Raw genomic sequence first — 18,442 nt, 5'->3', positions numbered from 1 at the left:
GTTCGAACAGAGTGTCGTACTTGCAGCTCTTTAGCGAGCGGGAAAGAATTAGGCCGAGCGAGAAAGAGAGCGAGAGCGATAGAGTGCGCGTGTGAATTTGATGCGAGGTGCTTGACTGTTGAGAACAGCTTTCATTTAAATTCAGCCACTTAGTTTGCAGCAACTCCCTCCTTCTCTCTTATTGTTTTCGTTGGCGTCGCGATCGCTTCACTTCACTCAGTCGCTGACCCACTCTCGTTCAGAGCGGTTCGCATTCGCGTGTCGCACGTTAACCATTGTGTTGTTAATTAACTTCGTGGATTTCGGTTAATTTTTACTTTCGCTGCCCCAAAACTGCGCCTAATCAAAGCGTAGGGCTGTGAAATCTGTTGCAATCTGTTTTCATTCGCTGCATAAAATGGCTGTGCGTTTCATGGATATGTTAAAACTCACCTTTAAGTAAGTTTTCACATGAAGCATTTGGGTTGCGGCAAATACTCGAATATTTATTGTTGCTACGATCGTTGCTCTCGCTTGCTCCTACAGCCAAAGTATATACAAACTTGTCATATATACTTTGGTGTGTGTGTGGTGTGTATCAAAATGTTGCGCTGGTGAAATTATTGTGCAAGGTTTGCAGCTGGCTTTTGCATACAGTTCGATTTAGTGCTGAGCTTTTTTATATCTCTTTCTTCTTCCCCCTTCAATTGTTCGTTTTTCCTATTGCTATTAGTTGCACGTTTTTGTTTATGTTTTCATTTCTCGCTTATATTATTATTCGCAGTTACAACATTATTGAAATGCGGTAATGGTTAAAACTTCATTTCATAATTTGGGACAACAATTGATTGAGAAGTTGAAACAAATTAATTAGGTTTATTGTTTTATGTTATTGTTTGAAATGAAATTATATTAAAGACAATCAATTAATGATATTGAGAGAAATATATATTATAATTATACAGTAACAAATTGTTTTAACTACAAGTCAATTAAAGACAACATTTACAGAAATGTACTTTTTTTTATTATCTATGTGTTGATAAAATTATATGTATAAAACGAACTTTTAATTGATGTTAAAAAAAAATATATATATATGTATATATATATATATATATATATATATATATATGCTGAATTGCATTTAAAAGGGATAAAAAGAGTATATTTGATTGCGCAAAATTATATAACGGACAGCAAAAAAAAAGTATATGTTCTTGATTAGCATCAAATGCCAAGGCGAACGAGCCATTTCCGTATTTTTATTGTTTATATAAGAGTTAGAGACTGCGTTCGATTTTCAATGACAATAAAAGCTACAATTTTTAAAGCAGAGTCTTCAAATTGATATATAATATATACTTTAAAATATTATTGATAGTATGTAAAAAATTGCATCAAGGTTGGATAAGAAACCTCCGTTGATTTATATCAGTTCACTGCCGAGTTAAAAAAATCGCTTATTTTACCTAATTACCTGATTAAATTAATGAGCGCAAAACTTTTTATGTGGCAAATAAAACAAAAATAAAATAATTAATAGCTGTGTTCAGGTTCAGATCTGGTAGTCGAGGTTTCTCAACTGGAGTATTCTCACCTGATTCCAAGCTACGCTATAGTTTTGTACAAATACACAGTTCACTTGGGTGGCTAGCGCTTACCTATAGCTATTTATAATTTAGTATTATCTGTGCAAAATAGGCATGACACAGCGAATTTTAGTCTACTCAGGTTCAGACTTTTAATTTGATTGCTAATACAAAGCAAATCTATTTTAGTCATCCAAGTTAACTTTATTGATATATTTCATTATGCCGGAGGTATCAATAGTATATTGGTTTTGTGCAATGTCTGTGCCCGCCTAAGACAAAGTGTAAAAATTGGTATGTTGCTGGCGGCATATGCCACGCCCAACTCCGCCTGCCTCACGCTCCTCGCTCCTAAAATTGCTATATATTCCGCAGTTTTTGAGTTAGAGCCGTATGTTACTCTGTAGAGTATGTTACTGGTAGCCGCATTTAAAAACCGCTAACATATTTGCAACGTTCAATCTTGTTTTTTCAACTTTGTATTTTTTTTTTTTTGTACTGATAAGGGAAAACCTACAAAATATATGCATGTGCAGCTTATCAGTAATTTGATAAACAGCTGTACTTGTAGATATCACTTTATTAAACTTGAAATTAGCAAAATGTTCCTTATCGTGAATCGGGTAGACACTGGTTAAACCAATATTTATTGTTTGTATACCATTTTTTTTTAACCTTTTAGTTAGCAATGAGGAGATAATTTATTTTAAAAACATTGACATTGAAATTAGTGAAAATATTGAGTTGTCGTAAAAAAGGTGTTCATTGAATTTTGTTTACCTCGATCAAACATTTCTCTAATACTTTTTATTATTAAATTACCAGGAATTCTTTACTATAATTAACTGACATATATGAGGCACTTTTTGAAATTAAGTCAGGTACTTAATATGGGCAATTGTATGATCATATGAAATATAATGATGACAGTGCGGTTCTGCTTTCAACCGGTTTTCAACAATGTAATTAATCTCTAATAGGGGTTTAGTTATTATAAAAAGACTATTATAGCCAACACCAATAAAAAAAAACTATACAAAATGTACATGTATATATATTATATTAATTATAATAATTCAAATGACTTAAAATAATTAGTATAATAATCAGTATATGAATAATGTGATACATCAACATCAACATCGAAAAAAACTCGATATTATATATTATTACATATTCATCGACATGAAACTTGAGACGACAAAAAATATATTCGTGATAAAATAACAAATTGATGGGGTTACTGGAAACCCATTCGAATAGTAGTAAAAATTATAATAATAAAAATATATGTCTTATGTATGAGGAGATAGAAATACTTTTCGGTCTCTTTTACTCTCAATTACAGCTTCGCAAATTGCCAGATCCGATATGCCCGATTATAAATTATAGATTAGTATAAGCGGCAAGAGACGATTTCTCTGAACTAAGCAATTTGTATGCAATTTTGTTGTTATCGATGCTGTTGTTGTTGCTCAAGATAAACTATGTCGTTGCATTGGGACAATGTGTGTTAAATATAAAATATGTGATTAATTGTCTGAGCTGCGCAATTGAAAGGTATCAAAACAAAGCAAAACAAAAACAAACTACACTAAATGCTCATCATAAAATAGATGAGCCACACACACCCACCCGCTGGGAGCTGAGCAATAAAAGTTAAATGCAAAAAATGAAAAAAAAAAAACTTAATGAAAAACGAAAATAAATAAACAGTAAATAGAAAACTTGTCGTGCATATTAAATGGGTAGCGTTGAGGTTGGTCAAAATGCGCGACTTTCAAAACGAGAACGGAGCACAAATAAACCAAAAAAAACATTCCGCAACGCAACCACAGTGGCATTGAAAACACCAAGCCACCCACCACCAGGCAACGGCAATTTGTTAACGGCTTGACTGATTTTGGGCCAAACACTAGAAAGAAGTGTGCCCTTCGTGGTGTTACCGACTTTAAAATACTTTTGAACAAACAAAAATATAACGGAAAAAAACAGTTGTTTAAAATTATAAGCACATCGAAAGATAAATTATAAAATAGTTACTTAAATTGAATTAAATCAAAGGAATATCTAATTTAAAGTAGCTTACATGAAGTATAACTCAGACAAAATATTGAAACTAATTTTAAATTCTAATCCTTAACATCGAATGTATTTATATTATTAATATTATCTATTTAACTTATATGAAGCTGATTTATTATTAGTGACTTGTTTCTTAATAATGTTTAATAAGCCTAAGCTTGCAGCATGGGAAAGAAGAATATCAATAAATAAATAAAACAAGTAAGATATAAAAATATTATTTAAAAATCACTTGTAAAAGTTGAGAAAAATTTTAATGTTTTGATTGCTTTAAATTGTTATTTTTATCTTTGTTTATTGTCTCCAGTGCCTGGCGAAAGATATAGTTATATATATTTTATTCACAATGATTTTTAATTTAACAACTGTTCCAAAACATTTATTTTAATTAATAATATTTTACTGCTTGCAATTGGCCATTTATAAATTTGCCAATAAGCTATTCACTTAGTTAAAGTAACTTATCTGATGAGGAATATAAATATGGAGTTGTTTCTTTAAGTGCGTTACAGATTTGTTGACGAAACCAGAGAACCCTCTGGCCTTTAATAAAAATATCTGCAAAAACCTAGAAGTGCAGTTCAAATCATAACTAATTTGTCAACTCTCTCTCTCTCTTGTTTTTTTTTTTATACAGGGTGTTGAGTTTTAAGTATGAGCAGCGTCGCCTGACTACTCACATTTTTTCGGTGGTTAAAACCATGTTGGGCAATGTGCGAGGCGTGAAGAGGAACACAATTTGGGGCGGCAGTTATTACAGCTTTGAGAAAATACCCTTTGCGAAGCCGCCGCTGGGTGAGTTGCGTTTCAAGGCACCGGAGCCGGTGGAGCCTTGGGAACGTGAACTGGACTGCACCTCTCCGGGCGAGAAACCGATGCAAACACATCCATTCTTTCGCAAATTCACTGGCTCCGAGGATTGTTTGTACCTGAATGTCTATGCGAAGGATGTAAGTAAATAAAATACACACAACTGTCAATAACTGATATATTTTTATTGTGTGCAGCTGCAACCGGAGAAACCGCGTCCAGTCATGGTCTGGATTTATGGCGGTGGCTTTCAGGTGGGCGAAGCGTCCCGTGATATGTACAGTCCGGACTTTTTTATGTCCAAGGATGTGGTGATTGTGACCATTGCGTATCGTCTGGGCGCCTTGGGCTTTCTCAGTCTGGATGATCCGGAGCTCAATGTGCCCGGCAATGCGGGTTTAAAGGACCAAATTATGGGCCTGCGTTGGGTGCAACAGAATATCGAAGCTTTTGGCGGCGATCCCAATAATGTCACACTCTTTGGCGAAAGCGCTGGCGGCGCATCCACACATCTGCTCACGTTGAGTCCCCAGACGGAGGGTTTGCTGCACAAGGCGATTATAATGTCGGGCAGTGCATTGTGTCCATGGGCACAGCCGCCGAAAAACAATTGGGCCTATCGCCTGGCACAGAAACTGGGCTTCACGGGCGCCAACAAGGACAAGGAGATCTTCAAGTTCCTGAGCGAGGCCAAGGGAGGTGATATTGTCAAGGCCGCATCACTGGTGCTCGACAAGGAGGAGAAACACAATCGCGTGCTGTTCGCCTTTGGTCCCGTCGTCGAACCCTATAAAACCGAGCACACGGTCATCGCCCAGCCACCCTATCAGCTGATGCAGCAGACCTGGAGCCGACGTGTGCCCATGATGTTCGGTGGCACCAGCTTTGAGGGTCTACTCTTCTATCCAGGTGAGTGGCTCTCCATATTAGTAGTAGTAGTAAACAATTTTGAATTCAATCAAATTCCATTTTGATGTGTCTACAAATATTAAACCAATTGGAGTGAAAATTTAATTGGTCCAAAAATACAAATTGGAAATTCAATTTCAACAACAAATTGGATTTGACTTCATTAAACGGATTTTGATGAATAAACCGAATTGTTGTCTTTGTTTTGTACAAATTTGTTTATATTTTACGTAGTAAAAAAAAATGTTTTGGATAAAGAGAAATTATTTGATTACTTTTTAGACAGGCCAATAGTAATGTAAATAACGGTGATGTGGCCTGATGTGTAATCTAAAACAAGATATCATTGTCTCGACATGCGAAATTTTTTATTAGAACTGCCTTGCTTTTATTTTACACTTTTTTATACGTACACTTTTTTCTTGAAGCTGGAAATCATTGTCATTCATAATTTACTACTTCCATTTCGATGCACTTGCCGCTTCTGTGGTGGTTAATCGATAACCGTCATCAAAATATATCAAAGTTAATTATTTTGACACTGGCAAACAGAATCCACAGAGGTAATAATGTAAAAGTTAACTTGTAGATTTTAATTTTGCGGCCTCTAAACCAGTCGTCAAAATTCCACCGCGAAATATTTCGCATCCTGATTGAAACCGTTTTTTATACGGATTTTTTCATTATCGATAACTTCTTTTTTTGTTATCTGTAAACTGTGCTAAAGACTGTAACATAACATCTGTACATAAAATTGATGACGATATCGATCGATATGTCTGCATTGGTCAACACACAGAAATAATAATTCCCTTTTATTATTTAATTTTTTTTTTATTTCCAATTTGATATAATTATTCACTTTTAATTTTGTATCATTTAATTCGTAACTTTAATTTCAATTTTAATTTTACATTTCTATATCTTATGCCTTTTTTTTTAAATTGTTCTCTACTTTCTCTTCCTTCTTTCAGAGGTTGTTCGACGTCCTGCCACGCTGGATGAGGTGGGCACCTGCAAAAACTTGCTTCCAATCGATCTGGGCGACAATTTGGATCCCAAGCTGCGGGAGAATTACAGCCTGCAGCTGAAGCGTGCCTACTTTGGGGACGAGTCCTGCAATCAGGCGAATATGATGAAATTCCTTGAGCTTGAATCGTATCGCGAGTTCTGGCATCCCATTTATCGCACTGCATTATCCCGACTGCGCGATGGCAACGCTCCCACCTATTTGTATCGTTTCGATCACGACTCGAAGCTGTGCAATGGCATACGCATTGTGCTTTGTGGCAACGATATGCGTGGCGTCTGTCATGGCGATGATCTCTGCTACATCTTTCACAGCATGATGTGCACCCAGTCTGCGCCCGGTTCACCGGAGCACAAGATCATCACTGGCATGATTGACATATGGACGCACTTTGCGGCCAGCGGGGATCCCAACTGCGATAGCATCAAGACACTCAAATTTGCACCTTTGGAGAGTGAGACGAGTGTTCAGTGCCTCAATATCGGGCAGGACTTTGAGCTGAAACCACTGCCCGAACTAGAGAAACTGCCGTTGTGGGACAGCTTCTATGCAAGGAATATACTTTAAGCTAGACTAGATCTGGGTTCAATTGGTTTTATAGCTTTTAGCTTTAACACATTTTACTCTTTCATTGCATATAAATATCCCGTATATGTCTAATTTGTTTCGAGTATTTTGTATGGCTAAACTTATGATAAGAATTTTATTTATTATTACTACGAACTGTGCGCAGTTCATTATTGCTTTAAGGTTGGCTAATTTGCAATTAAATTCAAAAGAAAACTTGTATAATAAACTAAATGCTATCAATAAATTTAAAATCTTTTGTATTACAAGTTTAGAATACTTACTTATTTGGCTCCAATTTATTTAAACTACCAACACAGCCTACAAACCAAAAACACTAAAGGTGGTCAAAACATACACAAAATACTTTATATAAATATGTATAAAAACTTTGGGGGTGTAAAATATGGTTATGGATATAATTACTCTTTGGCTGGCGGTCACCCGTTCATTAAGCGACTTCTTTTCTAATCCAAAAGTTGTAAATGTGTTTATAAGCTCTGTTAAGTTTAAAATTATATGTTTTTCAAATAAAATTTTCTTTTTTGATGGATAAAGGATATGCAAGGGTCTCAATTGGGGCCAATTTAAATTTGCCAGCCCGTTTTTTTTTTTAATAATTTCCGGTGGTAGAGACAACTTTTCACTCAAGCTGACAGTTTAGTTTTTCGTCAACTGGCTGTCCTTTAACCTTCGGCTGGGCTGCCTGTCCTCCTATTCGTCTGTTTGACTTGTTGTGTCTTCGCACCTACAAACGACATATACACACGCACAAGTACATATGTACACACTCGTGTGGTTGTGTTTTTGTCACATTTATGTATGTAAGCCGATGCTTGACAATCAAAGGGTACAACGGCAACAATTTCCGCAACGCGACCGCCAACAACGACCCCAGGGAGCGAGAGAGAGCGTGGAGTGTGTGTGTGTGTGTGGGAGCGAGAAATAAAATTCCATTAAAATTTTTGCAACTTTTTAATCTGCGTTTTTTTTATTTTTTCGACTTCCTATTTTTTTTTTTTTTTTTTGTGGACATGCCAAAATGTTTGTGTGGCAAATTCAAAGGGCTGCCTCACGTCGACCGTGGCTCTGGCGCGTGTCCTGTGCGACGTGAAAATTTCATTTGTCGACGCGCTGAGCTGCAAGTCGAATCGGGTTCAGCATTTTTCGCTTTTTGTTTTTGGCGTTTTACATATTTATCTTATTTTTATTTCTATTTTTTTTTGAACTTTTAGATTCGGGCTATGGTTAGGACATGTGGCGGGGCTAAATGTTGGCCGTGTGCGCAGCGTGTAAAAATGGGCGTAAACTCAATAAATTAGAATTTTTTACGTTGCGATGGGATTTCTTTATTATTTCTTTTTTTGTTGTTGTTGGTGTTTCACCAGTCGTTTGCTTGGTGCATCGGAATAAATGTTTGATGCTGAGTGCAGAACTCTTTGATTAAATATTTTTCGCAGTCTCTCTTTTAATTTAATTTTTCATAGCTATAAGTAAATTAAAGGATTGTGCTGTAAAGAGTTTGCTTCTCCAATAGGTTAAAAATTGTGTGAAAAATTAAATTTTTTTCCAAATGTAATTTAAATTTCTAATAGTTACCAAAAAAAAATATACAAGAATTACTTTAAGCATTAACTCAATATATAAGTGACTCATATTTTTACAATTAATACGTACTAAAATAATAATTCAATATATAAGTGACACATATTTTTACATACTAAAATAATATTTTGTAAAATTTTTCGCATGTATTAAATTGTATGTCATTAAAATTGACAAAGCCCATTACTTTGAAACTATAAACCAAAATTATTTAATTAATAAAACAAACATAATTAATAAACAAATACATAATTTAATAGTTTTTTGCTTTACCTAATTCAGCAGCTGTCTCTTCATTTTTTATATTTAAAACATAATGAAAAGTTTGTCAATTAACATGTTTCTGTAATATTCTGCTGTTATATGAATATATGAAAAAGTGTGTATGCATTTAAATGCAGCCACATTTTGGAAGCGGCTGTTTCGAGTTTTTTTTGCGGCCGCATAAAAGTATGCAATGCTTTTCCGCTTAAACACTGCCTGTTGGCAGATGTCAGCAATACCTGTGTGTAAATATAAATACATATATATATTTATATAAGCCACTTTTATCCGAACTGTTAGCACTTGCTGAAGTTACAGTTGGGTTTTTTTTTTTTTTTTTAGCTGTACGCAGTCGGTTTGATGTCTGATCATATTTGTTTGTGGCTTTTCGCTGCGGTTACAAAACGGTTAACAAAAATACATACACGATGGCTTACATACACTCGCAGAACCACAATTATAATGGCCTCGCCAGCTTTGGCACTTATTGAAGTTCAACTTTTATCAAATTAAAATTTTGTCGGATTACGGGTATTTAGAGCTGAACAGTGTGCGGCTTGGCGCACGGGCAATACAAATGGCATTAGCGGTTGTAATTGAATTTCAGCAATAAGTAAAAAACTCTGCCTATTTGCCGCTTCCTCTCTCGCGTTTTTTTTTATGCTGCAGCCTAATCGAATTTATAGCACATTTAAATAAATAATTAAATAAAAATGCTTAACAAAAGTGACTAGAAAACGGCTGCCAATTTCGATGTGTTTGACGTACTTTATCAATTTCATTGTGAGATTAACTAATGGATAAAATAAATAAGTATCAAACATCGATAAACACTTTTATTTTATATAAATGTGCTTTGATTTTATGTAGGAAGTGAGAAGGTAATGTGTAGAAAATCTATTTTAACAACTTTTCGCTATACTTAACTAACCGTGGCCTAAGTGCAAGTTTCTCCTTGAGTTTTTATCACGCTGCAAACATACATTATTTACTTGGGGGAAAGCAGCAGCCAATGGGTTTCAACTGAAAATCACTTCGAGGCAACTCAATTTGAGGGTAAATTTCGGGTTGGTTCCACTAGCACCAATAACAACAGCAATGCTCAACAGGCTTTAATAACAAATGCAGTTTAAGTGCACATAAAATGAGTGAAAAAATCCCCACCCTCGCAGGTTGCAGCTCGCACTTGCACTTGGCAAGGAATTATGCACTTCAAGGATACGACCCGCACTTTATGCACTCGCCAGCAAAGTTATTGAGTAATCAGCTTTAAAATTCTGAGCTAGCTGTTGCCTTGATTCTGCCTCGCTTTGTTTGTTTCTTGGCCACTGCAACCGGCGCTCAACGGTGCAGCTTGCTACTTGCTGCATGCCCCATAAAATGCACAAAATGTATGCCCAGGCACGTGGCAGCTGAAAATGATGGCGCGACATGCTTGCTTTATGCTTTTTGGGTGCCTCGATTTATGCTGCTTCCACTGCGAGAGTGCCTTCGAGCTGAAGTGGTTGGAGTGACTCCCCTTGGTCCTTGCAGCCAACTGCTGTTGCCCTACTCTACTCGCCTAACAGCTGCTTAGCATACAGCATTGCCCACAAACAACGTGACGTATGTGTGTTAATAATTTCTAACATGTCTGTGGGAAAAACTAATCAGCAGCAGCAGCCGTAATAGTCTGCATAATATTTCATTTATAAAGTAAAAAAGAAGAACTTATGTTGCTGCTACCCTTTAATAATGTAATTATATAACAAAGCTGATCTGGAGCCAGCAAAAGATTAATTTTAATTATGAACAGTGCTCACCAAACAATAAACTATAAAGTTTACTATATTTAGTATATATTTAAAATCATAATAAGCCTAGCTTTTAAATTTATTTTGACTTATATTAAACTCATACAATTTGTAAATTGTATATATTTCCCAATTTAACATATTTCCGCATTAGTAATGATTTCTTTTATTCTCATAGAAGTTATTCTTTTGTATTTGTGCCTATGCTTCTTGTCTATATTCAAGCGTATGTTTCTTATGGTCATTATGCTCATTAAATTACTACTTATACAGGGTATTTGCCATAACTATTACTATCATTCATTAACACGATCTGACCGATAACCACATAAATAAGAGCCAGACAATGAACATCGTAGTTTGTCTGTTTTCATGCTACACATTTCACTTTTTCTTTTCTCTTTTGTGGTGTTATTTTCTTTTTTTTTTTTACTTTTAGGTTTTTTTTATTTTCTTTTTTTTCTTTTGTTGAGTGCTGCCGTCAGACTCATTAAGCCCAGTAATGACACTTTAGCGCTGTGAGCACGTTCTAAGCGCCAGTAATAATTCATGCCACTGAATGATTTGTGGTAGCCACCAAAAACCTACTTCGGACCAGAGAAGACCCCATCGAAGCCGCTGCCCAAAGTCGAAGTGTGAACATTATTTGTTGGCATATTTTGAGGTAGATGTGAGTCGTTTGCTTTTGGCCACTTCCTGAAGCATCTGGACCATGTGCCTTGTGGCAACATTATTACATTTTTTTGGCTTCAAGGTATACAAACAGGATGGATGCGGAAATGGTTTGCTTTATATGCTAATTTATACGCTTATTTCTATGCAAACAATGGTTTTTTGAAGTATTAACTTATAAAGTTAATTACATATATTAATTTTTATACACATGAACATATTCGTCCACATTACAGTTGGAATCAGGTTTTTTTGCTTTTCTTTTTGGCCGTTTAATAAAATATTTAAGCCGAAACAGCAAAAATCCATTATTAGTAATGTTGCCAAATGGGTCAATAATGTGGCCCGAAATACTTAAAAATGTGTTGGAAAAATTATGCCAGAAAATGTACCTAAAACAGAAACTTTAATGTGTCAGCCAAAACCCAAAACACACACGCATTATGAACCGATAGTACAAATATTTATATGCATGTACGTGTGCGTGTGTCTGTGTGTGGAGAAGTGTGATGTGGTCAGAAAACTCTATAAACAGGCGAGGGCGGAGGCGGAGGCGGAGGCGTGGCCATGGGGCAGTTGAAAGTGCATGAGCAAAGCGGCCGCAGCCAGCAAACCACAGCAAACTAATAATAACCAGCAAAGCCACATTTAAAATAAAAAAAAAGCGAGAGTAGATGCATGGCGTTGCTAGTTGTCTGTGTTAAGTGTTACGTTGTGGCACAGTTGGGGTATGGAGCTCGGCGTAAGTTGACTAAAGGCGTGGCGGTTAGCCAACAAAACAGCAAACATAATTGCAACCACGAAATTTACAAATAGCTTTTAGTGTCAGCGCGGGATACATAACACAAACTAATACTAACATACACACACACATACACACACATACACACGCATTATGCACATGCTCTCAATGCATATCAGCAGTATATGCAGCGGTGCATGCTGCATACTCTGGTGGGCGGAAAATGTCGTAAAACAGCAGACAGCAGACAGCAGAGTGCCTCGCAGACCCAAAAGGACCAACCGCAGCAAAAGGACTCTGTACTGGGATAATATGTTTGCCCCATTGCCTTGGACACTTTCGAGCGCATATCTAATTTGTCACGGAGCTGGAAACAGCTCGCTGCCAACAAGAAAAACGTAGAAAACATGCTGCAGGAATAGCGAACTGGAATTCGGTGGGGAAGGGACCGATGGAGTCGTGACCCGCCAACGAGCTAGTTTGTTCATGGCCACTAATTAATGCAGTTTGTTTTGGCTGGCAGATCCTTTTGCCTTGTAACCATCAACGACTGACTGAGCTGGCTGAGCTGGCCACCGTCCCCGCTGTCCTTTGCAATGCATCTGACTGTCGAAAAATTAGACTGCATTGCTGCTGACTGAAAATTAATTGAAGCTGCATCGTTTCAACTCAAAATGCCGCAAGTTGTGCTCATTTGCAAAAAGATACTAGCCTACGGCGCTTATGCGTATTATGGATAGTTCTGATATATTTAACATTTGCCAGTCAGTCGTACACAAACATGTTGTTAACGTTGCATGCTAATTAAGTTGAAGGCATCGTAATGGAAACTGTAATAAGTCAAACCTATTCACTTTTTAGCCCTTTAGTGAAAGAGTCTATATGAAAGTAAGTTAAATTTAGTGAGTGCATTCCACAAAGCGGATTAAAAATTACTTATATGTACAGCAGACAGTTTCTAATTTGGTTCGGAAGAAGCTGAAAAATATTTAATATTGTTAACTTTTAGCTTCTAGAATTGAATCATGAGTTCTTAAAAGTTAACTTAATAAAATATATATTCAATGATTGCTTGCAAAATACTGAAAGTAAGATTGCGTTAAGACATGTATTGGAAACAGAATCATCACAAGTTACTTCATTTAAATTTGAACTGAACTATTATAGGAAAAAGGTTTCAAAACTAAGACAAATAAAGAGCTAAAGGATGCAAATTCGAAAGCATAAACTTAACTGCTATGTGAGCCGTTCAGTTGAAAACTATCAAGAGCTTCGTTCATTTTCTACTCATTTATTAACTTAAACTTCCATTTACTCAGACTTGTGCATGCCAAAGCTGTTGTCATTTTATTACATAAACCATAAACCATACCAACATTGGTACCTCATAATCTAATTAAAAGCCAAATTGTTAACAATTTAAATGCAACTAAATGACAAATGCTAACAAGCCAGCAGACAACCGAAGGCATTTTTTGGTTGTGCCAAAACTTTTCCCATTACGAAAATGTTAGTGAAAAACGAAAATATAAAACCTGACCGCTCTCCTTTGCACACCCCAAAAAAGTGCAAAAATTCAACAAGTAAACATTGAAACAAAAATAAAACAATGCAAATTTTTTTTCGTTATCCTATTTCATTTGAAGTGCGAACTTTTGCAGCCAAACAAATGGTAAACAATAAAAGTGCAAGCAAAACATTTGCCATATGATAAAAGTTGAAGCACCCTCTTCACTCCGGAATAAACCCTTAAACCCATACATGTATATATGTATGTATAAATACGACCTTATGTGCAGCTTGCAATGGGCATAAAAAACACTGACAATATGTAATCAAATTAGCTAAATGTAGTGGCATTTCCGCTGCTTCCATTTTCACCTGCACGTTACACGTACGAAATGTGGGCAACTATTTTTTTTTGGGTAGCAAACTACTATTTCAGACAGCTGCAATTTCCTTTTGCCTTTGCCTGCTGCCGTTGCAAGTGCTGCAAATACCTAGGCAAAACTGGAGCTGAGAAAAGCGAAACCAAATTACACACACACTCACATATTTACACCTGCTGTTGTGCGGTTGCAGTATGCAATTTTCCTTAATATTCTACTAATTATCTTTCTAATTGCCAGTTGCAAATTGACACTTCAAATTTGTCAGTTTAACCGTTAAGCGAGATGTTAATTTTGTTATGCAAAAGTTGGGATACCCCAGTCATGTTGAAATCGTTATTCTTTTTTGGAATCAGAAAGAGAAGATTTTATTTTAAATCTGTTATCGGTTTGGTTGGAGCGAAGGGAATGCCTGGATAAGAAAACTCAACCAAAGTTTATTCAAGAGTGTCGCGACTGAGGGGCTTAAAAAGGCACTAGATTTTTTCCTTATAAAATTGGAAATAAAAAAGTTAGCTGTCAAATTAAAAAGGAATTAAGCTTGTAACATTCACATAACATTTTTTTATTAATTTTTGTTTGTTTAAGGTGAGGCTAAGGTGCAAAATTCGATTAAAGGCAGTGATAATAAAATTAATACAATATGTTGAAATTACATAAAAATAACAAATTAATAATTTGTTCAGCCTCCAGATTGGATTAAAACTAAAATAAAATTCCATTTGACTTCGATTCAACAACTTTCTAGAACTCAAATAGTGCGATTTGGGACCAGTCCTTAACGACAGGCTTCGTAGCTGCTCAACTGTCTCAAACTGTCGATTACCATTTTAAACTCGATGGACCAGGTATCCCCATATGTTCTCTATGGGATTCAGGTCGGGTGATCTTCCTGGCCACTCCAAAAGCTTAAGGTTCTTATCTGGTGAATTTATTTTTACAAAAATTAATGTGAAACTCTTATGTTGACTGTGGTGTTCATTAAAATGATTTTGATGTGATCAATTAATTTTCATATTGTCACTCGCTGCAGCTCATTTTATTCTATTTAATTATTATTATTTTTTTTTTATTTCAAGTTAATTTACAATTATCGAACCGGTTAAACTAAATTTTAGCTTATAGATATTTATTGCTTAATTAACTGTTTTTTTTTGTTGTTAAAACATTTTTTTTTCATTATCATTATTCCATAAATCATTTGTCGAATAAGAAGTGCGATATAATTAAAACAATTAAAAAAAAGGTTGCTGATTTCGTAGGCATTTCGGTGCTTGATCGCAGGAGGATTTGATGAAGGAGTGGCTGGGGTACATCCCGCCCAGCCAGCAATACAGCTTGAACTGCGGCTGTAGCTGAGATAACACCTCTGTTCTCCACAGCTTATGTAATCAAATTGATGATTGATGCGCTGGCAGCAATCCGTTCGAGTCGGGGCACTGCCGAAGGTGACCGCTTAGCGGCATGGCGCTGGAGAAAAGAAATTGAACTTTGAACCGTCACGTCGGTTGGTGAAGTCTTGCATTTGGATTCATTTTTTATTTTCTTCTTTTAACTGATTTGTTTAAATGTTTCAATTACTTCTGGTAGCTTGCGTTGGGCGTTCTGTAACATTGTTTTAAATGTTGTATGCACCAAAATAAAATGTCTTCTATTTTTTTCGAGGCATCAAAAGCTACTTCTGTTCTCCATCACTGCCATGAAGTCAAGAAGAAAGGAAATCAAAATACAAGTCGATCGGACTAGCGAAACATGCAATTCCTTCAATAACATTTTTTTTTTTGACGGAATCTGAATTAATTAGACAGAAAAAAATAAGGAGAAAAAGAAATTATATAATTTTTTTTTTAAATTTGACTCCTAGAGAGCGTTGTCCAAAGCTCGGCTTGAAAAAAAGGCATGATCAATAATTATGTACTTGGTCAAGCGCATTACAGAAGCTATATAAAACATATAACATAATATACAACTCTGTACATAACACGCGATATCGATTTCGATCGATATCAATAGTGTGATCATCAACTTGAAGAAGGTGAGTTCTGTCGATGATGAATACAGGAAGTGAGCTGATGCGTTTGTCGGAGTTGCATAATTTTGATTGTGACTTGTACAATTAATATTTGAACATTGTGTAAGGTAATAGAACTTAAGTGCGAAATTTACTTACACTAAGTGCCTATGTGTGGGATTACCGTGGCCATGTCATTAAATTTAAATAAATAATACGAGTATTTTAAAATTGAGGGCGAGACCTGAGACAATTAACTTTAAAGAAATATATTTCAAACACAATACAATATAAGAATATTACGCACTCGTGATTGTAACAGTCCACTTTTAATTTAGTTAACAGGTTACTAGTGATGTATTAATAATACTGAACTAAAATTGATATCGATATCGATCGATTTCAATGGTGTCATCACCAGCTTGAAGAAGAAGAGCGGAATCTTGATGAATATGGGAATATGAAAGAGACATAATTTAATTATGACTGCTACGTGATTAAGGTCGTTTTAGTTTAGAAACAATAGAAATTAATTGCATCTTAATCCCATATAACTCAACCCGAAAGCCTTTAAACTAAGCATAACATTTGCGAGCATATCTGACTTCAGGTCAGATGCAACAAATAAACCCGGAGAGCATCTTGCTTTTGAGCTTTCGATTATCTGGTAAACACATTAAATTGTGTGCCAGCCACGGACAGAAAAACACGTACAGAGACAGTTCTTGAGAAGGGTTGGGGGATGAGAGATGGATACAGGAGCAGGCAAGAAGTATCGCGTGCTAAGCGAAAAATATTTATTGGCTTGCAGTGAAGCGTTGGCAGCAGCTAAAATAGAAATCACTGTTAAGGAAATGCTCCAGAAATGGTAAAGAAATAAAGGAAATACAAAGTTGAGGTATCAGAAAAGGAAGCGCATATCGCGTTGGGCTAGTGCAATACCAACAACAACATCGACAACAACAACAATGCTAGAAACTCGTAAATAAAATGCACAAATGTGCGCTGCCAGAGTGCAAACAGACCAAAAACTGCAGCCAAATCACTGACAGCACCACAGTATTTATTGGCTAGGCAAATATTTAGATAACATAACAGTTGTTTTATTACGCAAAAAATTAACGTTTAGCAGACAGATATTTTAAATGCATTTTGTTTGCATTGTTGTTTTTATTATTCAAATAATAATTAAATGCGTTTCTCCTCTAAATACTCAAATTTTAAAAAAAACCAGGAACTAAAGTTAGAGTTCAATTGTTACATTTGGTAACCAGTTAGTATTTAATGTATTAATAAATAAAATAAAATGTCGTTCAATTTCAACTGGTGCATTTAGCTGGTATTTACCGTGGAGCTGTCTGTGATACGCAAATAAAATATCTGAATATAGAATGGGGCACAACCCTTTATTCCCAGACCAATTTCGTCAGTCGGGTGTGGACAAACCGCAACTACGTTACAGTTTGGCATGTCGGAGAGCAACTTTATTTTTGGTGCTTGTGAAAATTGGAAAATTGCTAAATCACGTTGCGTCAAGAAATAGAAATTCGCGTTTTGCATTTTGAAACGGCAGTCGCTTTGTAGATTTAATCCTATGTGCGTATGGATATACTCGTATTGGGTGTGGCGATGTGGGTCATAAAGACTGCATTTTTATGGCCAACTAAGACGACGCCTGTGTTTACCTGTTTACCTGGTTAGCCTTAGCTGCAGCTCATTTGGTAAGCAATAAAAAAGAATAACTTGTTGGCAGACCTACAATGTTTGTGCCCAGACGCTCCTTCTGGGTTTGCTTTATTTTTGGCCCTGCATAAGTCAGTGGTGAATTTACATTTTCTAAATCAAAATACTTTTAACATGGCCGCAGATAGCGAAGCAATCCATTCACCCAACCACCCATTTGCCCGTGCGCCCTGCATGTGTCAACAAGAAGGGCAAACACGATGGTAACACAACGTTAACACAACACCGACTTAACGGCAACTGTGTGGGCTGGGCTCACGCCTAAAAGTATGCAGTGTTTGCTTAGGCGCCTCTGCAAACACTCCTCGGCTTTTAGCTTTGCCCGATTTCTTGCTGCTGTGGTTTTTATTCTGCTGCTGCTGTTGTTGTTTTCGTTGTTGCCGTTGTGGGCGAAGCTGGAACAAAGTTTATTGCGAGCTCTTTTCTCGCTGTTATTTAAAAAGAAAAGCAAAAAAAAAAACAAAAATGGAAGCGAAAGTTAATGGGCGTGTTCGAGGTGTAAGTTTTCACCTGCCTTGAGGCACCCAACAGCCCAACTACATGCAATAACAGCATCTTGTTTATTACACACATTTAAACTAAGATTTACCTCAGCTTTCACACAAAACTGATGGCGAAAAGTGACCAAAATGTCGTTTCAGTATAGTTTGTTGATAATGGCTCCACATAATAGGTGTGTACGCATATACAAATATTGCATTTTAACTTTACGGAGGTACAGATACAAACTAATATTTAACAAATTTATAAC

General features: G+C 36.0%; 1 protein-coding gene across 1 annotated transcript; it reads left to right on the top strand.

Moving 5' to 3' along the window:
• Positions 1-222: 222 nt before the first annotated feature.
• On the top strand, positions 223-7,518 carry LOC6563497 (esterase B1). The gene is made up of 4 exons (XM_001990275.3): positions 223-438; positions 4,294-4,606; positions 4,664-5,375; positions 6,350-7,518. The coding sequence occupies exons 1-4, from the start codon at positions 398-400 to the stop codon at positions 6,970-6,972; spliced, it is 1,689 nt and encodes a 562-aa protein (XP_001990311.1). The 5' UTR covers positions 223-397; the 3' UTR covers positions 6,973-7,518.
• Positions 7,519-18,442: the final 10,924 nt, after the last annotated feature.

The sequence above is a fragment of the Drosophila grimshawi genome, unplaced genomic scaffold (genome assembly GCF_018153295.1).
Source record: "Drosophila grimshawi isolate 15287-2541.00 unplaced genomic scaffold, ASM1815329v1 contig_311, whole genome shotgun sequence".
NCBI classification, from domain to species: domain Eukaryota; kingdom Metazoa; phylum Arthropoda; class Insecta; order Diptera; family Drosophilidae; genus Drosophila; species Drosophila grimshawi.
Note: the sequence above shows the minus strand (reverse complement) of the source record. Positions and strands in the feature narration are given on the sequence as shown.

What these genes read in the sequence shown, in the direction of transcription:
- LOC6563497 (XM_001990275.3), top strand. Translation starts at nt 398, where the DNA reads ATGGCTGTGCGTTTCATGGATATGTTAAAACTCACCTTTAA. An exon ending in TGAATGTCTATGCGAAGGAT is followed by an intron (nt 4,607 to 4,663) that starts GTAAGTAAATAA and finishes TATTGTGTGCAG; the next exon opens with CTGCAACCGGAGAAACCGCG. An exon ending in GGGTCTACTCTTCTATCCAG is followed by an intron (nt 5,376 to 6,349) that starts GTGAGTGGCTCT and finishes TCCTTCTTTCAG; the next exon opens with AGGTTGTTCGACGTCCTGCC.